This window comes from Pleurodeles waltl, chromosome 7, assembly GCF_031143425.1.
Source record: "Pleurodeles waltl isolate 20211129_DDA chromosome 7, aPleWal1.hap1.20221129, whole genome shotgun sequence".
Lineage (NCBI taxonomy): Eukaryota > Metazoa > Chordata > Amphibia > Caudata > Salamandridae > Pleurodeles > Pleurodeles waltl.
The window spans coordinates 1,106,622,483-1,106,642,030 of NC_090446.1; the positions used below are offsets into that span (position 1 = coordinate 1,106,622,483).

General features: G+C 40.4%; 1 protein-coding gene across 2 annotated transcripts in view; it reads right to left on the reverse strand.

Annotated features, from left to right (window-relative positions):
* The window catches only part of CACNA1G (calcium voltage-gated channel subunit alpha1 G), a 1,194,479-nt gene that overhangs the window by 406,823 nt on the left and 768,108 nt on the right, over positions 1-19,548 (reverse strand). For both annotated transcript variants that reach the window (XM_069200048.1, XM_069200049.1), the window contains exon 12: positions 15,967-16,081. In XM_069200048.1, the coding sequence (XP_069056149.1) occupies positions 15,967-16,081 (115 nt within the window). The remainder of the gene's footprint in view (positions 1-15,966; positions 16,082-19,548) is intronic.

Below are 19,548 nucleotides of genomic sequence, written 5' to 3' on the forward strand. Positions count from 1 at the left end.
TCCCTGTATATAGATAGATATTCTATGTGGCAGTGAAAATAAACGTGGCCCACTAACTAATGTTGTTTAAAGCAAGTGTCCTAATAATATATGTGCATTTGCATAGTCATAGTTGTAAGGCAAAGGTCACATCCAAGGTTATTACCACAGTAGAAAAAAACTTGACATGAGAAAAACAATCTTTATTTGCTCACATATTCCATGTAACAATTACTTTATACAAGAAAACTACTCTTCTTATAGTCAGGAGGTATCTTTAGTGTGATTTTATCTAGCTGCACAAATGAAACTTTTTACATCCTAGTTTTGGTTAAACACCTTTTGTTAAAACAAATACACATAATTAATGCCATCCATAAATCATATATACAGATATGCTGATATGCTATTTATTATCATTACTGAGAGAGAAAAGTGGCATTGTGACTCACTCAAGTCGTGGCCCCTGACTATGTTCAAGAATGGTAATAAATAACATATTACACTCGGCACATCTGCATTTGTAATCTTAATCTATATATGTGCATTTTGTGAACACATGAGGCTAGTGCCAGAGCTAAATGTATTTCTAGTCCTGCCTAAAAAACAAACAGGAGTTCTTGCTCAAAGATGCTTTGTTTACATGTTTCTGATAAAGCTCTAGCAAAACAGAAATAAAATCAAAAATGTCAGTTATTGTAAATGGAGAGGGCTATTGCAGCCCTGCTTTGCAGGAAATATTTAGATGTGTGGAGAACAGAGCAATTGCGTATTTACTAAATCATTGCTATTTATGTATTTAATTTGTTGCCTTTAACGGACCTCAAGGGAAACTGAGTGTTTTGCAAGAAAATCATTCAAATTAAAAAGAGCAACAATGCAATTCTGAGTTGTATCACAGATTCCCTGCAAAGTAACCTTTTTAAATATTTCCTAAACAAGAGAAACGAGAGAAGCAAACACATCACTGTAGGGAGGGCAGTCACAAGGTATTTACTAATTGGGTTTTGAAAGACACTGCACGCCCCTGGTTAGTTGCATTATATGTTATATTGGGTAAAAATTGGAAATTTTTCGATATACAAATAATATAAAAGCTTGTACACTTCCGGCGGGAGTCCAGTTGGACGTAGTCCTATCCGTTCCGCAAGCTACCCTGGCTTCATGGTAACCTGTTGAAGAATTAGTAGTGGGCAGGCGCGGCCAGTCCTTTAGGGCAGAGGGGCCACACACCCCCACCTTTTGCCCCTCATGAAGAGTGTCTGTCAGGCTGAGCAAAGGTCAGCCTGACAGACACTCTTCATTTTCAGGTCAGGCAGCCAGGACTGAGACATGCACTATTTGCACAGACTCCTGGCTGCCTGAGCTGAACTTTGCTGGGCTGAAGAGGTCACAGCTCCTATGGGTGTGACCTCCTCAGCTCAGCAAAGGTGCCTCGAGGCCCTTCCCCTCAGTGATGAGGGGAAGCGTCATTGATCGACTTCGACCAGACTTTAAGCCCTGAAGCGCCCAGAGTAAGTGCAATCAGTGACACCTTGTCACAGAGTGAGGTGGGGTCAGAAGCCTCACTGACCCCATCCCACTCTGACGAAGTTGGGACTGCTGCCTTCCCTCTGGTCAGCCAGAGAGGGAAGGCAGCATTCCCAACCCTCCTGGGACCTCCGAGCTGAGGGTAAGTGTGTGTGTGTATTTTTTTTTTAATGAATGTTTGGTGCGTGCGTGTATATTTGAATGTTGGTGAGTGTTGTGAATGGATGTGCATGCATGTGTGAATGAATGAGTGTGAGTGTGCTTCCAGCCTGCCCCCCTCCCTCCTAAAATTACCGTCCGCCACTGGTAGTGGGGGACCCCTCTGGGTATTTATGAGCACCCATTGGGTATCAGTGATCGCAGGGCATAGTTGGATTTTCTGTATCTGATCTGTTGGTAGACTCCAAGCGCTTGGGTGTTTCCTAAGGCTGGAAAATCTAGGCACATGGTTTTGAGGTGTGCTCACTTCTGGATCGGAGGCTGGTGAAAGCCCTTGAAGATGTATGTGTGTGTAGATGAGTCATGGTGCCGTAACCTGAATATGAGTTGAATGCCCTAGTTTTGGCTTCTTTGAAGCATTGATAGATCCCTTTTTCACAGTTTGGTGTACGGGGCATTGAGATAGTCCAACCAAAAATCAACTGCATCGAGCTCTGAGCTGATATTTGTGAGATCTACAAGAACCAGAGGATTCTGCAAAGAAAATGTGGCTGATGGACATTGGTGTTGCACTGCACCATTGGGCTCTGAAGGAAAGAAAATTGGACCTCTGGCCCACATTGCAGTGCCCTGGTGCTCCTGCTATGAGATTGATAGTTATGCTCCTGCTGGCAGAAACTACTCTTGGTGGTTACATTTATGTGAGTAACCAATATATGTGTCAGGGTTCTTTCCAAATACTTGAAGTTTGAAGAACCACCATCAGTTTCAAAGGTGAAACTGTATGTGTTTTCGACTACCGATCAGCGACCAGTAATTTGTCTGATACTGAATGCCGACCTCAGAAGCGTCCTTGACACATCAGGGGTAGTTAGGTGAAGCAATTAAGGCTCAGCTCAGAGGAGGATTTGTAATGGTTAAAACTAGGTAGAACAAACTGCAATAATTACAATCTTGATGGGACAGAATGTCAGGCCCAGTAGTTATAGAACAACACTTAAATAATAGTGTCACATTTTATGTGATATAGAAAGTACACATAACAGTAAGAAATCATAAAAAACAAATCACAAAATGGCCTGAATTACAATTAGTGTGGTATAAAAGTGGTATTTACTGACCTGCGGGCGTGGTATTTAGAGGGATCAGCAAATGCATCTTATTCTAAGTTTTCAGGTGGGAATGAGGCATTATCGAGAGCCAGTGATTACCACAATGATTTTTACACAGCATATCAATGTTTTGGTTGATTCTCCTTGATAAACTTTGACATGTTTCCCTGGGGAAATCAGGAGTGCACTGAACTCAAAACTGTAATCTGTGCATGGTTACCTGTTTATCCACAAGTAGGCATTTCACTTACCACTTGTAATGAAGGCCAAAAGTATCAATATTGAACACCCCAATTAAACATAAAATGTAGGCCCTCATTACGAGGCTGGCGGTCTTGAGACCGCCAGCCCTGCGGGGAAGGTCCAACTGCCACATTACGATTCCTGGTCAGCCACGGTGGCGATGAACTCATCGATGCCGTGCTGATCACGACACCAGTTTCCACCACCCTTTCCCCCGCCATGGGAACGCTTGCGGAAACACAGAGCAGTGGGCCACAGGGGGTCCCTTGCACTGCCCATCGCCATGGCATTGGCAGTGCAGGGGCCCCCCACTGCCCAGCACCCTTGGAATGTGCACTGTCTGCTTTGCAGACAGTAGGGATTCCGAGAGTGCTTGTGTGCGCTATGGTTTTGGCCTCAGCTCCCTTAAGAGAGCTAAGACCAATACAGTAGCACTGTTCCAGCTGGTCTGACTGGTGGGAACGTTGTAATACAATGTTTCCGCCGGTCAGCCCGGTGGGCACATCGTAATAAGACTACAGGGAGGCAAACAGTATGACAGTTGCCTCCTCCCCCGGCTTTGGCAGTTAGAGTTTTCTGACCGCCAAAGTCATAATGAGGCCCTTAGAGAGCGATTTAGAACTCCGTGGATGGGTTACTCCATCACAACAGTGATGGATATGCCGTCTGCCGAAGCCTAAATCCCATTCTTACCTTACGGTATTTAGATTTCGGCAGAAGGGACATCCGTCACCGCTGTGACGGAGTAACCCATCTGCTGAGTTCTAAATCAAGCCCTTACTATTTATTGTCTTTGGAATGATTGCATGCACTGTGCAGTTTATAATTCAAATTATGACCACTGAAGCATCTGCTAAAAATAATTGCTCCTACTGCGCTGTTCACAAAATGAAAGGTGATTGTAAACCACTATGCGCAATCCTCTTTTAGGAGAAAAAAAACAACTAATTGGGGTGGGATCCCAATAAGATCTCCCACTGAAGCGAATTACTCTATTGTACTGTGTGCTATCTCTAACCAACATAGAGCACTATGAAAACTACAATGCAACACCTACAACCTAATTGATAAATCTTTTTGGCAGTCTTTGTAAAGCCCTAAAACATTTAGGGCCATATGTATGAACACTTTTTCCCCATAGACACAGAATTGGTAAAAACCTTTGCTACATCTGGCCATTAAAATTAGTTTCCAGTGTTCTTGTTAGAGTTTTTAGTTTTAACAGTTCCTTGAACAGGGGCACCTGATCTGTCTCTTGGTTTAGGGCTACAGTTTTCCCGCAGACAAAAGGATGGATATCTTTTAAAGGTTCATTCCAAGCTGAAAGAGTGCTGATGGGTGCTAGGTATGTCAAAGAAAGGGGTGCCGCAAAAGATAACAAAGAGTTGATGGTGCAGGAAAATAATGTTTCCAATCGGAGGAAAGCAAAAAGTAAAAACAAAAAAAACTGAGGAAAGCAAGGAAAAAACGCAGAGGAAAGCAAGGAGAAGCAAGGAGGCTTACCTTTAATTGAATATTATGCCTTACCCTAGTGTTCCTCTGATTTTTTTGTTGGAGTAAGAGGCTTTCTAGGAGCTTTTCCTGGACTCCTTGCATGCTGATAAGTGAAAAGCAGCAGTAGGACAAGGCAAAACAATTTCACATACCTCAAAGTGAGGGATTTGTGTGTTGGGGGGAGCTAGCCCTAGCATAGAGGAGAAGAGAAGCTTTCATCTCCAAACATTTAGGAATCACACCAGCAGAGTTCACGCAAATCTGTGATGTAGATCTGTGACAATATAGCTCTTACACAAATTGGAGTTAAACTCCAGTTTATATGTCTAGAGTATAGCCAATCAAAGTAAGTGCACCCACAGAATAGTGTTTGCAAAAATATCGGAATACAAAAACATCATGTAAAAAAAAATGTTGGCAAAAGTATTGTGGTTCTATATTTATATTTTAAATTACAACCATATAGTCAAAGATATCATTTATGGAAAAAATGATCAAAAACAGTCACAAATATGTATTTAAAAAATATGTATATCAGCTTTAAAGTGGTGTATTTAAAACATGTCTCTCTTCAAATATAATATTATTTTTGTTTAATAACTAAACACCTTTTTAAAATATATATTATGTATATAAATAGATATACACTTAAGAACTTAAGAGTAGACAGTTAAAAAAAAATCTTATTTTCACTATTAAGAGTGAAATAAAAAAAAAATAGCTATATGTATATATATGTATATATATATATATATATATATATATATATATATATATATAATCCAACTAAACTATTTAACCTAAATAAAATAATAAACATATTAAAATCACATTTACCTATACTGTACACTAAACTTAAAAACAAGACCAATTTACGTACTATATATTAATAACATTCATATTTTCTTAATTTTTCCATTTTTATTGTAAATATTATTATACATAAAATAAATTAAAACACTATATTCATATAAAATGTATTAACTAGAGCATTATAGTAAAACATTTCTGTACAAATAAACATTTCTAAACACAAAAAACTAGAAAAATAGTACAAATCAACCATTATCAGCAGTAGAGAAAATGTTGGACTTATAGGGCTTTGATTTACTATTCCTACTCTACTTTAAGCAACTGTATGGAAAGTGGTGCACTTCAGAGAGGTTATATTTACTATTGCCTCTCCAGTCTAAGCAACAGTAGGGAAAGTGTTGGACTTTGGAAGGGTTACATTTACTATTCCCATTAGAGTCTAAGCAACAGTAAGGTAAGCATTGGACTTCAGGGAGGTTAGATGTACTATTTTGACTCCACTGTAAGCAACAGTAGGGAAAGTGGTGGACATCGGAGGGGTTACATTTACTATTCCCACTCCAGACTAAGCAACAGTAGGGAAAGGGCTGGACTTTAGAGAGGTTATATTTACTATTCCCATTCCAGTCTAAGCAACAGTAGGGGAAATGCTGGGCTTCAGAAAGGTTGTTAGATTTACTGTTCCCACTCCAATGTAAGCAACAGTAGGGAAAGTGTAGGTTGCGGGGGTATTAGATTTACTATTCACACTTCAGTCTAAGCAACATTAGGGCAAACATTATACTTTGAAGGGACCACATTTACTATTCCCACTTTAGTCTAAACCACAGTAGGAAAGGTTTTGTTCTTTGGCGATCCAATCCAGACTAAGCAACAGTAGGAAAAGCATTGGACTCCAGAGGGGTTACACTTACTATTCACACTCCAGTCTAAGCAATGGTAGGGAAAGTATTACACTTTGGAGGGGTTAGATTTTGTATTCCCGTTCCAGTCTAAGCAACAGTTGGGAAACTGCTGGAATTCAAAGGAGAGACAGCCTGTACAACCCCGACATTACAACTTTACAACATAATGCTTTACACATGCATCCTTTGCCAGGCAATGTCTGTACCATGCATGTTTCTAAAACATATATACCTTTACCACATATGTCTTCACAACAAAATGGTAAGTGTATAGAAGGTAAGTAGTTTAATATGTGTGTGTGTGTATCTCTTCTGCTTATCAGAGCTCAAAAGAATGAGGAGGTTTCAAGCTCAGATGGGTGAAAGAGATATTCACAGCAAGAGGTCAAAGGTAGGAAGGGGAGAAGAACAAGTGAACAACGGAGACAACAAGGACAGGATAGGAGTTTGGACGAAATTGCAAAGAATGAGAGACACTATATAGTAGAAAATCTAGCAGTGAACTTGTCAGACAGGCATCTGACTGCTGTGGAGATTTCAGTTTTCAATCGAGGTTTGAGTTTTTTCCCCATGTACAAGTTTAATGATTTGCAGGCCAAGGTAGATTTGATCAAGTTCGTAAGACAGTTAAAGTTAAAACAATGTTTTAAAGACAAGCCTAACAAGAGGGAATATGTCTTTATTATGAAGGAAGAGAGTCATATTTCCATTAGACAGTTATATTGTATAGCTCTGGTGATGAACTTAGACGAACAATATGATCTGAACATTGAGGACCTGGCATCTCAATTGGGCATAGATACCAATCATTGTAAAACTAGTGTTTTCAAAGGGAAATCAAGTGTTGTACCTTCAATTAGAGCAGACAATATTATAGATGTATTTCAAAATCTTGTGATCAATGATTCAGAAAAGGTGAAAGTGTCTTACAAACATCTGAATTTCAATAAAGTTGAATTATGAACACCGTATGACTTGAGGAAGGATGAATGTGTTATCAAAGAAGAAGATCAAGGGAATAATGTAGTGATTATAAATTTCAGAGATTGTGATCAGGAGCTCGAAGACAACTAGGTGTTAAACTGATTAATGCTAAAGTCAATACAAGTGTACTTGAGAGATCTAAGACTCTGATTAAAACTAAATTAACTATGTATGTTGATAAACAACTTTTAGACATAGATGAGTATAATCATTTGTGAGTGGAAAATACAATCACACCAGTGATTTATTTTTTGCCTAAAATACACAAAGGAGGGAGCCATTCCTCCTGGTAGACAAATTATTGCTGGTATAGGCAGTTTGACAGAACACATTTCTGAATATGTGGGCATGTTTTTGAATTCATTTGTGATTACACGGTTTTCAAATATCAGGGACACTAAAGATTTTTTTAGGAAGATGAATGACTTCACATGGGAGTCCAATTATTACATGGCTATTATGAATGAAAGTGAGTAGTTTGTACACCAGTGTTGAACATGGCTATGGGATTGAAGCTAGCAAGTATTTCCTGTATACCAGATCGGCAATTTTTTTCCAACACTCTCAGATGTTGCTAAACTTAGTGGAAACAGTTCCTACGAACAACATTTTCTTGTATCAAGATGATTTGTACCATCAGCTATGAGGGACTGCAATGGGGCCCAGGTTTTCTCCCTCCTATGCCAACCTCTTCATGAGTTGGTAAGAGAGGGAGCATGCCTAATCCTGCCCATGGTATGAGATCAATTGTTACATTGATGACATTCTTGGAATTTGGAATGGGTAAAATAAAGGAGCTCAATGTGTATCATGGCTATTAAAATAATAACAATTTTAACATTACAATGCTTCTTGACCATAGCACAGCATGTTTATGTTTTTGGATGTTGAAATATATGTTAGTTTCACGACTATTTAGAATACCTACCACAGAGAATGCTATATTACATGCTCATTCTGAGAGCCAAAAAACCTGTAGCTTATAAGCAGAATATTAAATACAGGCTTCAGACATCACTGCAAGGTCCCTCAGAAGAGGATATGATCCTTTGACTTTGAAGGTAGCTACAAACAGAGCTAACAAAAATTTCTGAGAGGATTTACTTAAAGAACATTCCAAACAAAAAGTGGACCCCAGTAAAGAATTTAGATTTAGAACAACATTCAGTAATGGCAACAGACACATATAAAATAGCTTATGTAAACATTGGGATGTCCTTACATTAAACCCTGACTTGAGAAGCATATTGACAGATAAACCCAATATGGTGTACGGGAAAGGCACCCACCTAGCGGGCTTTCCTGAGTCCTAGCTATACTGCCAGTTATTCGATCAAGAACACACTGACTGGGTGGATCCCACAGTTACCTAGAGGTTCTTTTAAATGTAACAACTGTAGTTTGGTAAATTTGTCTCAAAAGTCAGAACGGTGGTAGATGTATTTGGACATAATCAATATCACATTACTTCATTTTTTCACAGCTAACAGTGTGTACATAATGATATGAGCCTGTGGTAAACAATACATTGGGTCTACGATGCAGAAGCTGAATGTTTGATGGAAGGAACACATCAGGGCTATCAAGGATTTTGATAAGAAGTATCCTGTGGCAGTTCACTTCTGCTTGATACACTCACTCACATATCTAGAATGTATAAGATTTATTGGAATAGAGGAAGATAAAATAGGAAGAAGAGGTGAGGATCTAGAGAGAAATTTGAGAGCCAGAGAAACGGTTTTCATTAATCATTTTAAACTGGACTGAAAATAGATCAGGAATTATCCACTTTTCTGTGATATCTATGGTGCATCAGCGAGGTGGCTATTTTTGCAGTGTAGTTAGCATGTATTTTTCCTGTCAAGTGTATATTCATATGCTAGACACATACAGATAGACTGTCTTCATGGTATAGAACATTGGGATCGCTGCCTGGTATTGATGTCTGGGACCAGGGCTCGATATTCCTATTAGACTTGTTGATATGAGTTCATCGATTCTTTGGTCACTGTGCAATTCTCTGTCATTAGTAACTTTTCACATGAAGGATTTGGTTGTTACTATCTATTCTTTGTTTTTGCTGGCTCTATCAGGGGGGCTGACACAGGTGTGCAAATCAGTTTGGGATGGTGTTTTGAATAATGACTTACTATATCTGTTATGGCTTAGGTAAGCTATGACTCAAGTTGTAGTACAGTGGCAACGCTGCTTGGTATTAATGCTAGAGGACCAGATTCAATATTCCTACTAGACTTAGGGGCTAATTATGAGTTTGGCAGTCGGTTTTGCCGACCGCCAGACCTGTGGAGAGGAGACCGCCGTTGAGGTGGTGGTCTCCTCACCGGCCCTTTTATGACTTCCCCTCTGGGCTGACAGGTGGGAACCAAGGATCTCGCACCATTGTCACTGCCTCATAATAAAGCCAGCGGCAATGCTGCTGCACACAAGGGGCACCAGCACCCTCGAAAAGCACACTGTCTGCACTGCAGATGGTGTGCATTTCGATGGTGCTGGGCAGTGCAGGGGTCCCCCTGTAGCCTCCTGCACTTGTTTACCACCAGCCTTTTCATGGAACCACCATAAAAAGACTGTCTGGGAAGAAAGTTGTAATCAGTAGGGTGGCACCGACTCCAGTGGTGCCAAGGCTGATCACAATCTGCAATGCTGAAATCCTGTCGGGATCGGAGATCCTGGCGGGGATGGAGGAAAGTTGATGAGTTTGTCTGCCAACCTCATAATGTGGTGGTCGGACTGCCACAGCTGCAGTGATCCGACTGCCACCGCAAGTCTGGCAGCCTGTTGACCACCAAACTCGTAATAAGACCCTTCGTGATATGAGTCTGTTCAGTCTTGGTGGCAGTGCAATTTTTTTGTTACCAGATAATTATTTATGACACAATTTGTTATTATGATTTACTCTTTATTTCTGCTGGCTCTGTTTGAGGAGTGGGCAATGGTATATATTGGTTTTGAATTGTTCTTTGATTAATGAATTTCCCACACTATGAGGGTCATTATGACCCCGGTGGTCGGTGAAAATGTGGCGGTAGTACCACCAACAGGCTGGCGGTATGTACCGACACATTATGACATTGGCGGGTTGGCTTCAGCCAACCCACCAATATACCATTCCAACCACCATGGCGGTAGCAGCCGCCGGGCTGGAGATAACAATCTCCAGCCCGGCGGCCACTATTGTACCGCCAGCGGCATTTTGACCCTGCCTACCGCCATGGTTTTTGTGATGTTCATAATGCCACAAAGACCATGGTGGTAGGCCCTACCGGTGACAGGGAATACCTTCCAGATGCCCCCCCCACCTCCAGCCATCCATGCTCCCCCCTTCCGTTTCCTCACCCCCCCATTCACGCACACTGGCCGACACGCACCACTCATACACACACACTCACTCACACAGGCATACATGCATGCATCCATTAATTCTGGCACACATCCGTAAACACATTCACACTGACACGCAAACATTAATTCACATTTCCATTTATACACGAATTCTCACACATGTATACACACATGCATACAACACTACACACACATTCTCATTCATGCACACACTCACACATTCATGCACACAACCCAACATACACACACAACACCCTCCACCCCCTCAGCTGTTAGAAAACCAACTTATCTGCATCCAGGGGGTCTTCCGGCAGGGGACGGGGCACTAGCAGTGCCCGCCAGCAGAACACAGCCAGGCCGTAATATTTGTCATAAAAGGCTGGCGGCGGTCTACTGGTGTGGTGCTGCTGGTGGTAGCAGGTCCACCTTGACACCATCCGCCTGTATGGCCAAAGCTGGATTTCCGCCCTTCTTGTGGTCATAATTTGGCAGACAGATGTTACCGGCGGCGATGGTCTTTTGGTGGCCGTCGCCGCGGCAGTAGGCGGCATTTACTGCCAGTCTTATAATGAGGGCCTATGTCTTTGAAACTTCTAGCGTTTTCATTGGATTTATTCTTTTTTTCTATGTCTATTCAGGGTAACACCCCAGACCCACAGGTCCGTTATTTTAAGGGATATTTAAATGAAGGGCTGGGATGGACTCGGATGGTTCCTTTTGAGGTTCAACGGCCGGTGTCGGCCACAAGATTTGTTGTCAGTTATATTTGTATTTTGTTTTGATATCCCTACAGACTCCCGTATCATGGGAATTCAAGGACTTGTCTCTGGAACTGATACCCTAATGTAAAAGGGTTGTGGAGGACATGATTTATTTCACACAAGGTAAACATTGTGGATAGTCTGTTGTGGGAGAGAAAGATGACCCCTTCTCAGGGATATACAGTTGGTGTTTGTGTGTGTACCAGATATAAGGGACTGAGATCCTGTACTAATTGAGTACCTGGCCTCCAACACGCTAAGGTGATTAGGGTATTGTGGCTCAGACATATGTTTGTGCACAAAGGTGGGTATAGTTGCTGCGTGTTACATTAGAATTGCAGCATGCACTGCTAACTAACTTCTAAATATAAGGGTTAACCCAGTAGAGTTGCTTCGGTGGGAAACTATCTCTATCCTTCTCACCTGTAGAAGGAGAGAAAAGAAGAAGCCTTGGCTAATTGTGTCTTTTTCAGTGGCCGGCATCTATCCTCCATTTTCCTATCTGCTTTTATACAAAATTATGTTCAGAATCACCTCGGGGTAAAGCTACCAAAAGCTGTGTGGAGAATGATCACAATCACTTCTTTACTGGTCTTTTGCTGTTTTCTGGGATGAGTACACCAGTCATAACTATGGAAAAGACTGAACACATTGTCTGTTTGTCAAAACAGGACACCCCTTGGGAATAGCCTCTCAACTCCGAAACAATAAAACGACTGCCACTAGCCAAGACCTAGGTAATGAGGACACACAGGAGACTATGGGGAAATATGAGAGGAAGCGTTGTTAGCATTTCCCCTGTCTCAGGGGCCACCAACTGTATTGCATGAGAGCACTGGAGGTGCAGTTTGGTTGGGTTTCTTGAGTTAAGAAACCCTCAAAAATAGCCAAAAATATGAACTATGGGGAAATTTAGAGAACAAAAATCATAAAATGTTCAGATGGGGAAGTTGGTATTCGCTTTTGCCCACAAAATTTGTTTTTTAATATTTTTACATCCTCTAACTAGGCAATAGTTTAGCTTGTAGCAATGGCATTCAGAGTAAGCAAACTCCCTAGGTGGAAACAACCTAATCAAACCCATCCTCCATGGGAAACCTAACCTAATCATCAGAAATGCAGCCTGGGAGAATGCCCAGTCCTTAATATAGCCTTAGAACCCGCCGTAGCGGGCTCTACCAGCTATTACAAGGGAGAGGGACTTTAATAGCCGGTAGAGCCCGCTACGGCGGGTTCTAGGGCTATTAGAACATTCTGCCACTCAGGGCAGAATGTTCTATTAAAACAAAAAAAAAATCACAGAGCCCGAGGGGATTAAAATCCCCTCGGGCTCCGTGAGGCTTTGTTCACAGCTGTTGCTGTGAACAAAGCGAACATTGGAATGTTGGCGCTGTGGGCTTTTACCGGCCAGTAAAAGCCCACAGCACTCCATTGTTTTCAATGGAGCTACCAACATTCCAATGTTCGAATAGAACTTGGGCTTCAAAGAAGTGTTCCCCTTATCTCTTCATCTGTTCTACTTTACTTTGTTGCCCTTGTGATTGGAACCTCTTGAGAGCTTCCCAATTTAGGATTGTGGACATCTGAATAGATGCATAATCTTTGGGGTATACAATATCTTCAATTTCCTTATAACATCCATATTTACCAAGGTGGAAGCCCATCCCAATGGTGAAATAATATTATTTGACTTCCGTAACTGAATGTAGCATAAAATATGGTTTTAGGAGGTGTCAAAGAGGAGCTTCCGATGCATAAATGAAAAATAAACAAAAACAAGTTACTGTAAGGCAAAAAGTAGAATTAATTGTTTAATCTTTTCTAATCCAAGTTAGTAGACTTTCATCTATCCTCTAGCTGTTTCACTGCATATACAAGGCATCTATTTGGTACCTGCAACCACAAGGTTAGCTGCAATACCAGATGTAGTGTCAAACGACTTGCATGATAGAGAGACCACAAAGAGCCACCAGGAACCTTTAACAGCATTTCATTGTCAACATCTCATTGTCTGGCAGCCATTTAAAGGCGGACATGCATCTGTTACCATTGACAGAGATGGACAAGGTGGAGGAATACAGACAAGAGGTTTTCTATCCACAATCCTGAAACCTGTCAGAAATATTGTCCTTCAGGATAATCACGAATTATATCACCCAATTCATAAACTCTTAAAAATATAACTGGTGTGGTAGCTGTTGAAACTAATATCAGCAGAGCCCCTAGGTGCTACTCCGGGCTCTTCTTGGCAAAGGAAGGTGAAGACTGCATATGCAATCAAACAATGCACACATGGATGAATGTTAATTCCTGAGTCTTACAATGCTGAGAGGGCAAACTGTACTTAGAGCTGGTTTACTCAAAGACAAAGCAGAAAAACATTGTGTACTTTTCCACATCTATCAGCACAGCATATGCAATGCAGGATTTATGTGAAGAAATACTGTTTAACTGGAAGTAACATTTGTGTCCGCTATGCAAGCACATAAATCTGATTAGCAATAGCATTTGTCCATGAAATGCAGAAAACCATGTAGACCCTGATTTGTTTTGGTCAAATCTGTATGCAACGTATGCTCCTACAACAGAATTTACAATTGTGAAGTTACTCCAAGTAACTTTTCGCCTGTTGGTAGAGACTTCACCACCGGGGTGGCGATCTCCCCATAAGGAAGTATAGGGAAATTTCATACTGTTTCTTGAAAATAAAATCATCTGCCTTTACCAACATTTTTATTTTTGTTGACATTTTAGTAAATGTAATGAAAAGTTATGTATTTACTTTTATGATTTTTTTAAATATTTTTAAGATTTATTTAACTATTTAAATATAATTATGTTTCGAAAATCGAAACTAATCCATAACTATACTTCGTTTTATCTCTAATTTTATATATATATATATAAATATATATATATCTATATACACACACACACACACACATATAAATATATATATTTCAACACAATGCGGTCAAAGACAGTGATGCGCTCTTCAGCTGGTGCGGAGCACGAGGGCAGACAGTGCCCTCAATTAATTGTTAAGCAAAAAATATATGGCAACGCATATGGTGGAACCTGGAAGAAGACTGTTAAGTCGAAACGCGTCATTCTTTTGCACTGAATAAACTGAAGAATGAAGAATTAATCCCTAATGGAGAGCGTTGCCATATATGTTTTGCTTAACAAAAATTACCTGAGAAAAACAAAGGTTAAAGTGAGTGAATGTTAGGTATGGTTATAATAGTTTACTTTATATAAAGAAATCTGAGAAATTCACTGATTCACTGAAAAAACCCTAAACACTGAAGTGGCGCTATAGTTATGTAAATATGTCAGGTAAATTGTTACATTTTAAACTCGAAAAAAATAACACCGAAATTCACCAGTTATAGTTAACTGATGTAACTGTAACTCGCACCCCATGCACAATGTTGTCATCAATGATGTTACTTGAGATGTCGCATTCATGGTATCAATGATGTTGCACAACGTGATGCAATATGAGAGGTAATAGGCAGTGGAGGGTGAGGGTGCGAGTTATAGTTCCCTAGTAATTTAAGTGGTATATAAACCAGCAGGGCACAAAGCACTTCTTCTAGATGAATTACTGGACGCAGCCCTAGCTCTGCAATCGTCAGCACGAAAAGTTCTGATAATATGAAACTTCAACCTACCTGCAGACAATCCTCATGCATTCTGGACGTGCTGGAAAATATACGAGCCTTTGGTTTCATCCAAAGGAGAAATGGACCAACCCACACATCAGACCACACATTAGACCTGTGCCCTCATTGAGAGCTAGCCTGAAACATCTTTGTTAATGGCAGGGATAGTCTACTGCAGTGTAGTACAACAGGACTTCCATAAAACCGAACAGAACAATGGAATGTCTGCAAAACCACGCAGCAAGACTTTCACTGAACCCCCAAAACTGTGATCATGTTTAGCCAACAGTAGGGAGTTTAGATGCTGCCGGTAGAAGCGATAAGCCAGTTTAAAGTGGTTTTGTACCTGCAAAAACATACAGAAAAAATCCCTGGTTCAAGCAGAACCTTTTCCCAATCTACATCCCAACCAGTATTCTCTGGTCACTAGATCACTCAACAGACCTTTAACGGAAAAAACAACCCAAAGGAAGGTCCCCAGGAGTAAAATGCCCAGCGATATAGAATGTACTGTGTCTGACCACGAATTTGCACTGCAGGAAACTCATATAACTGAGCTGACTAGACCAGAGGATTTATGGTGGCACACCAGGTCTATCTGACAGAGGTCATAACCTCAAGGCGATTGCACTCCAACTCTTCCACTGTTTTTAATTCGAACTGTACAATGCTCCGAAGTATCCATACGAAGCACTATCATAAACTTCTCAAATAAATTAATATCAATTATGAATGCCTTATTTGATCTATATGGGAGGTTTCTGTAGTGATCTCTCTTACATATTATTCACTGCACTATATAGTGTAGTTTGCTGCAAAGCAAGTTCTTGACACATATTTTACAAACTCACAATTATTAAAACCAAGGTATTTTGCCTCAGGCTTGCATTTCAATAATGTATCATATTTAAATACCAAAGCAGTATCTTTTTGCACATCAAGGTGAAGTATATACCTGAAACACTGTGACTGTAGCCCACAGCAGCGAGTCAAAGTTCTTTCGGTCAGGCAAAGTATCCCCATCTTTCTCCGAAGCAAATTTACAACCAAATAGATGCATGCCTAAAATGCTGCAGCAAGACAAGAGGAGAACAATGTATAAGAGAAAACATTGGTCGTTGAATGCACTACAGAACATTGGAAATACAAAATCTTATTATAATTCATGGGTAAGGAACAAGGCCACCTACAGGGATTGAAACCCATCAAACCGTAGATGCGTATAACAAAAACAGATGCAAATTATGCAGGTTTTAGGAACCAGTGGGAATTGGGGTGTATGGCGTGTCCAAAAACTTACAGATGGCCCCATGCTAAATTTGATGTTTTTAAAAAAAAAAAATGCTCTCTGGTAAAAATATTCTCGTCTGCTGTTATGTTTACAGCAGAAGGTTGCTTCTTTCCTATGCCTAAAGGGTTTAGGGCATAGTAGGACTAATATCCGCTATGCAATGATGCAAATGTCAGTTTCTCTATTATGCCTAGAACCCTGTAGACATTGTAAAAAGATGTCCACCAGCTACATGGTTTATTCCAGACACGAAGTTCTATATTAATGTTCCTTTTGCAAAGTCAACTGCAGTATTTGCAAAGCAGCCAGTCGTCCTTTTTTTATTTTTTTATTTTTATTTTTTTTATTCAGCAGGTGGTATTAACATTGCATAATCCAACTTTACAACAGAGCTTTAGAGGACAATGTCCATGAATAAATACTCAGACCTACTCCCTTGTCTGCCCCCTCCCCACCTGATCTACAAACGAATATTCATTTTTGCCCATATCCCTTGATATCTTTCCATTGCTCCTATCCGTTGGGCATACAGCTTTTCTTTAACCCTAGTAGACTCCATTTTCGCTTCCCATAGTGAGTAGGTCAGAGATACTGGAGATTTCCACACCTGAAGAATAGGTGATAAAGCTATTATAGTATCCACAAATATAATTTGCCTAGAAGAAGTAGGAAGATTTGTGATTTGCGTAATGCCCCAAAAGTGCCATCACTGGGCTAGGGGCTATTTCATAGGCAATCCAAAAGCTCAACCTCTGGAAGATCCGCTCCCAGTAATTTGCCAGAAATGGACATAAGAAGCACATGGACACTGACCTGGTGCATTTCTCTTAACCTAGCGGGAGTATAATAAAGCAACCATTTAGAGAAAAAAGCGATCCTCTTAAAGTTTGCCCCTCTAAGTGCTTTATATGACATCTCGTTATGCTTTCTCCAGTGTTGCACCACTATCTTGCATCCTGTCATATCTGCTATTCGGTTCAAATGTTCTGAAGTTGCCGTAATTGATCCTGCATACTGAAGTAGTTTATACCATTTGCCTATACCTTTTTGATTATTGTAGAAAGCCTGAGCAATAGCTTCATTAACGCTATTCGGTGGTTGTCTCATTGCGTATAGGGCATGCTGCATTTGGCAATATGAGAATTTTAAGTGTTCTGGAATATCGCTTGTGCACATTACACACTGCGCCCAAGTTTTGAAGCAATCCGCTAGGTAAAAATCCGCTAAAGTCTTAAAGCCAAACCCTTCCCATTGCTGGAGGATTCTCTGGCTTATTTCTACTCCTAACATCCAAACGTCCCTTACTCGCAGCGCCAAATAAGTCTTATCAATTTGATACTTAGCCCATACCTGCAATATGACGAACTGAATCATACTAGGTATTTTATAACTAGCCCTTTTTGGTAGGCAAGGAATGAATATTGGTTTCTGTCATCATCTAATTAAGATAGAAATTGAGTTTTGGTTTTAGTGCTGCTCTTGACGCCCAATCCAATAGAGCTGCTTCATAATAAGTTTTAATGTTGGGAAGAGCTAGTCCCCCATCTTCCACTGCCAAGGTTAACTTAGCCAGCCGAAGACGAGGTTTCTTATAATTCCATATGAATTGTCCGATTAATGCATCTAACTTCTCAAAAGACTTTTTAGGTACTTTCAGGATTACACTTGAAAACACAAAAAGCAATAGGGGCAGGATCATCATTTTAACTAGTGCTATCCTTCATATAATGGTCATCGTATTTTCCTGCCACTTTAAAAGTAGTCCTTGAATCTTTTTGAAAACATTCATATGATTCAACTGGAACAGATCAGCCGGGCTCCCGGACACGTAGATACCGAAATATCTAATAGGGTGAGACAAACGGGATACAACCCGGATATCTTTCGGCAGGATCGATGTCGCAACCTTATAAAACAAGGCCTCTGATTTAGACTGGTTGATTTTTTACCCCCCCTAGCTTTGAAAAGGCCTTGATTTTTGCGAACGTTCTATCGATATTGTACTGATCTGCTCGAAGATACAAGATCATATCATCCGAAATTAACTTTACCTTGGGGGCCAAAGGCAGTGGATGTATGAGTCTTGTCGAATTGCAGCAGCAAGAGGCTCTATAAAGAGTGCAAAGAACACTGGGAAGAGGGGGCAGCCCTGTCGCGTACCACGTGAAATTTGTACTGACCCCGCTATTTGAGTATTGACTGAAATTTTGGCTTGGGCCCCAATATAAAGTGTCCGTATTGTCTGAATATATTTCGCTGGAAAGCCAAACTTTGTGAGCACCAAGAATAACACTTGCCATTGAACTGAATCGAATGCCTTTTCGGCATCAAGCATTATGATTGCTGCTGGATGGGAACTATGTGATAAATAATCTATTGCCTGTACTAAAAAAGTAGTATTAGTGGACAATAGCCTACCCATTATGAATCCACACTGGTCCTCATGTACCAATGCTTGTGCCACCTGAGCTGTGCTAACTGCCAAGATTTTGGTAAATAATTTATAGTCCTGGTTGAATAGGCTGATTGGACGATATGAACTGGAATATTCTGGCGGCTTATCTTTTTTGATAAAGCTAACCACTATTGCTCTCGAAAATTCGGAAGGAATTTCCTCTCCTCCTATTATTGTATTAAATAAGTCTACTAATATTTTGACAATTTGTTCTTCTACAATTTTATAAATTTCTGCCGGGAGGCCTTCTTTGCCTAGAGCTTTACCATTGGGAGCGCCCCTTATTATTTTAATAACTTCTTGAATTGTAATTGGTGATATTAATATACTCTGAGCTGCTGGGTCTAATCTTGGTAAAGTTACTGTATCCAAGTATTGTGTTATTTGTGAGTTTTATACTTGCGTCTTTTCTATATATAATTTGCGATAATGTGAAAGGAATACTCTTTCGATCTCTTTGGGGAGTGTGACCATTCTGGCCTGCTGTTCATCAAAAATGGCTTTTATCATGTTATTACTAGATTGCTTCTTTATTGACCAGGCAAAAATCTACCTGCCTGATCTCTTTCTTCATATTGTTGTTGAAAACTAGTGTGTCTATTTAGTATCTCCCTTGACAGAAAAAAAATCCCTTAATTTGGCTTGAGCCCTTGCCAAACTTGATGCTGTCTCTGGGTTGGAGAATAATTGATTTCTCTTTAATGCCTGTTCTAGCTCATTTTGTAGTATTGTGCTTTTTTCGCAGGCAGTTTTTCCTAAGTATGCCTTATAGGAGATTGCCTCCCCCCGTA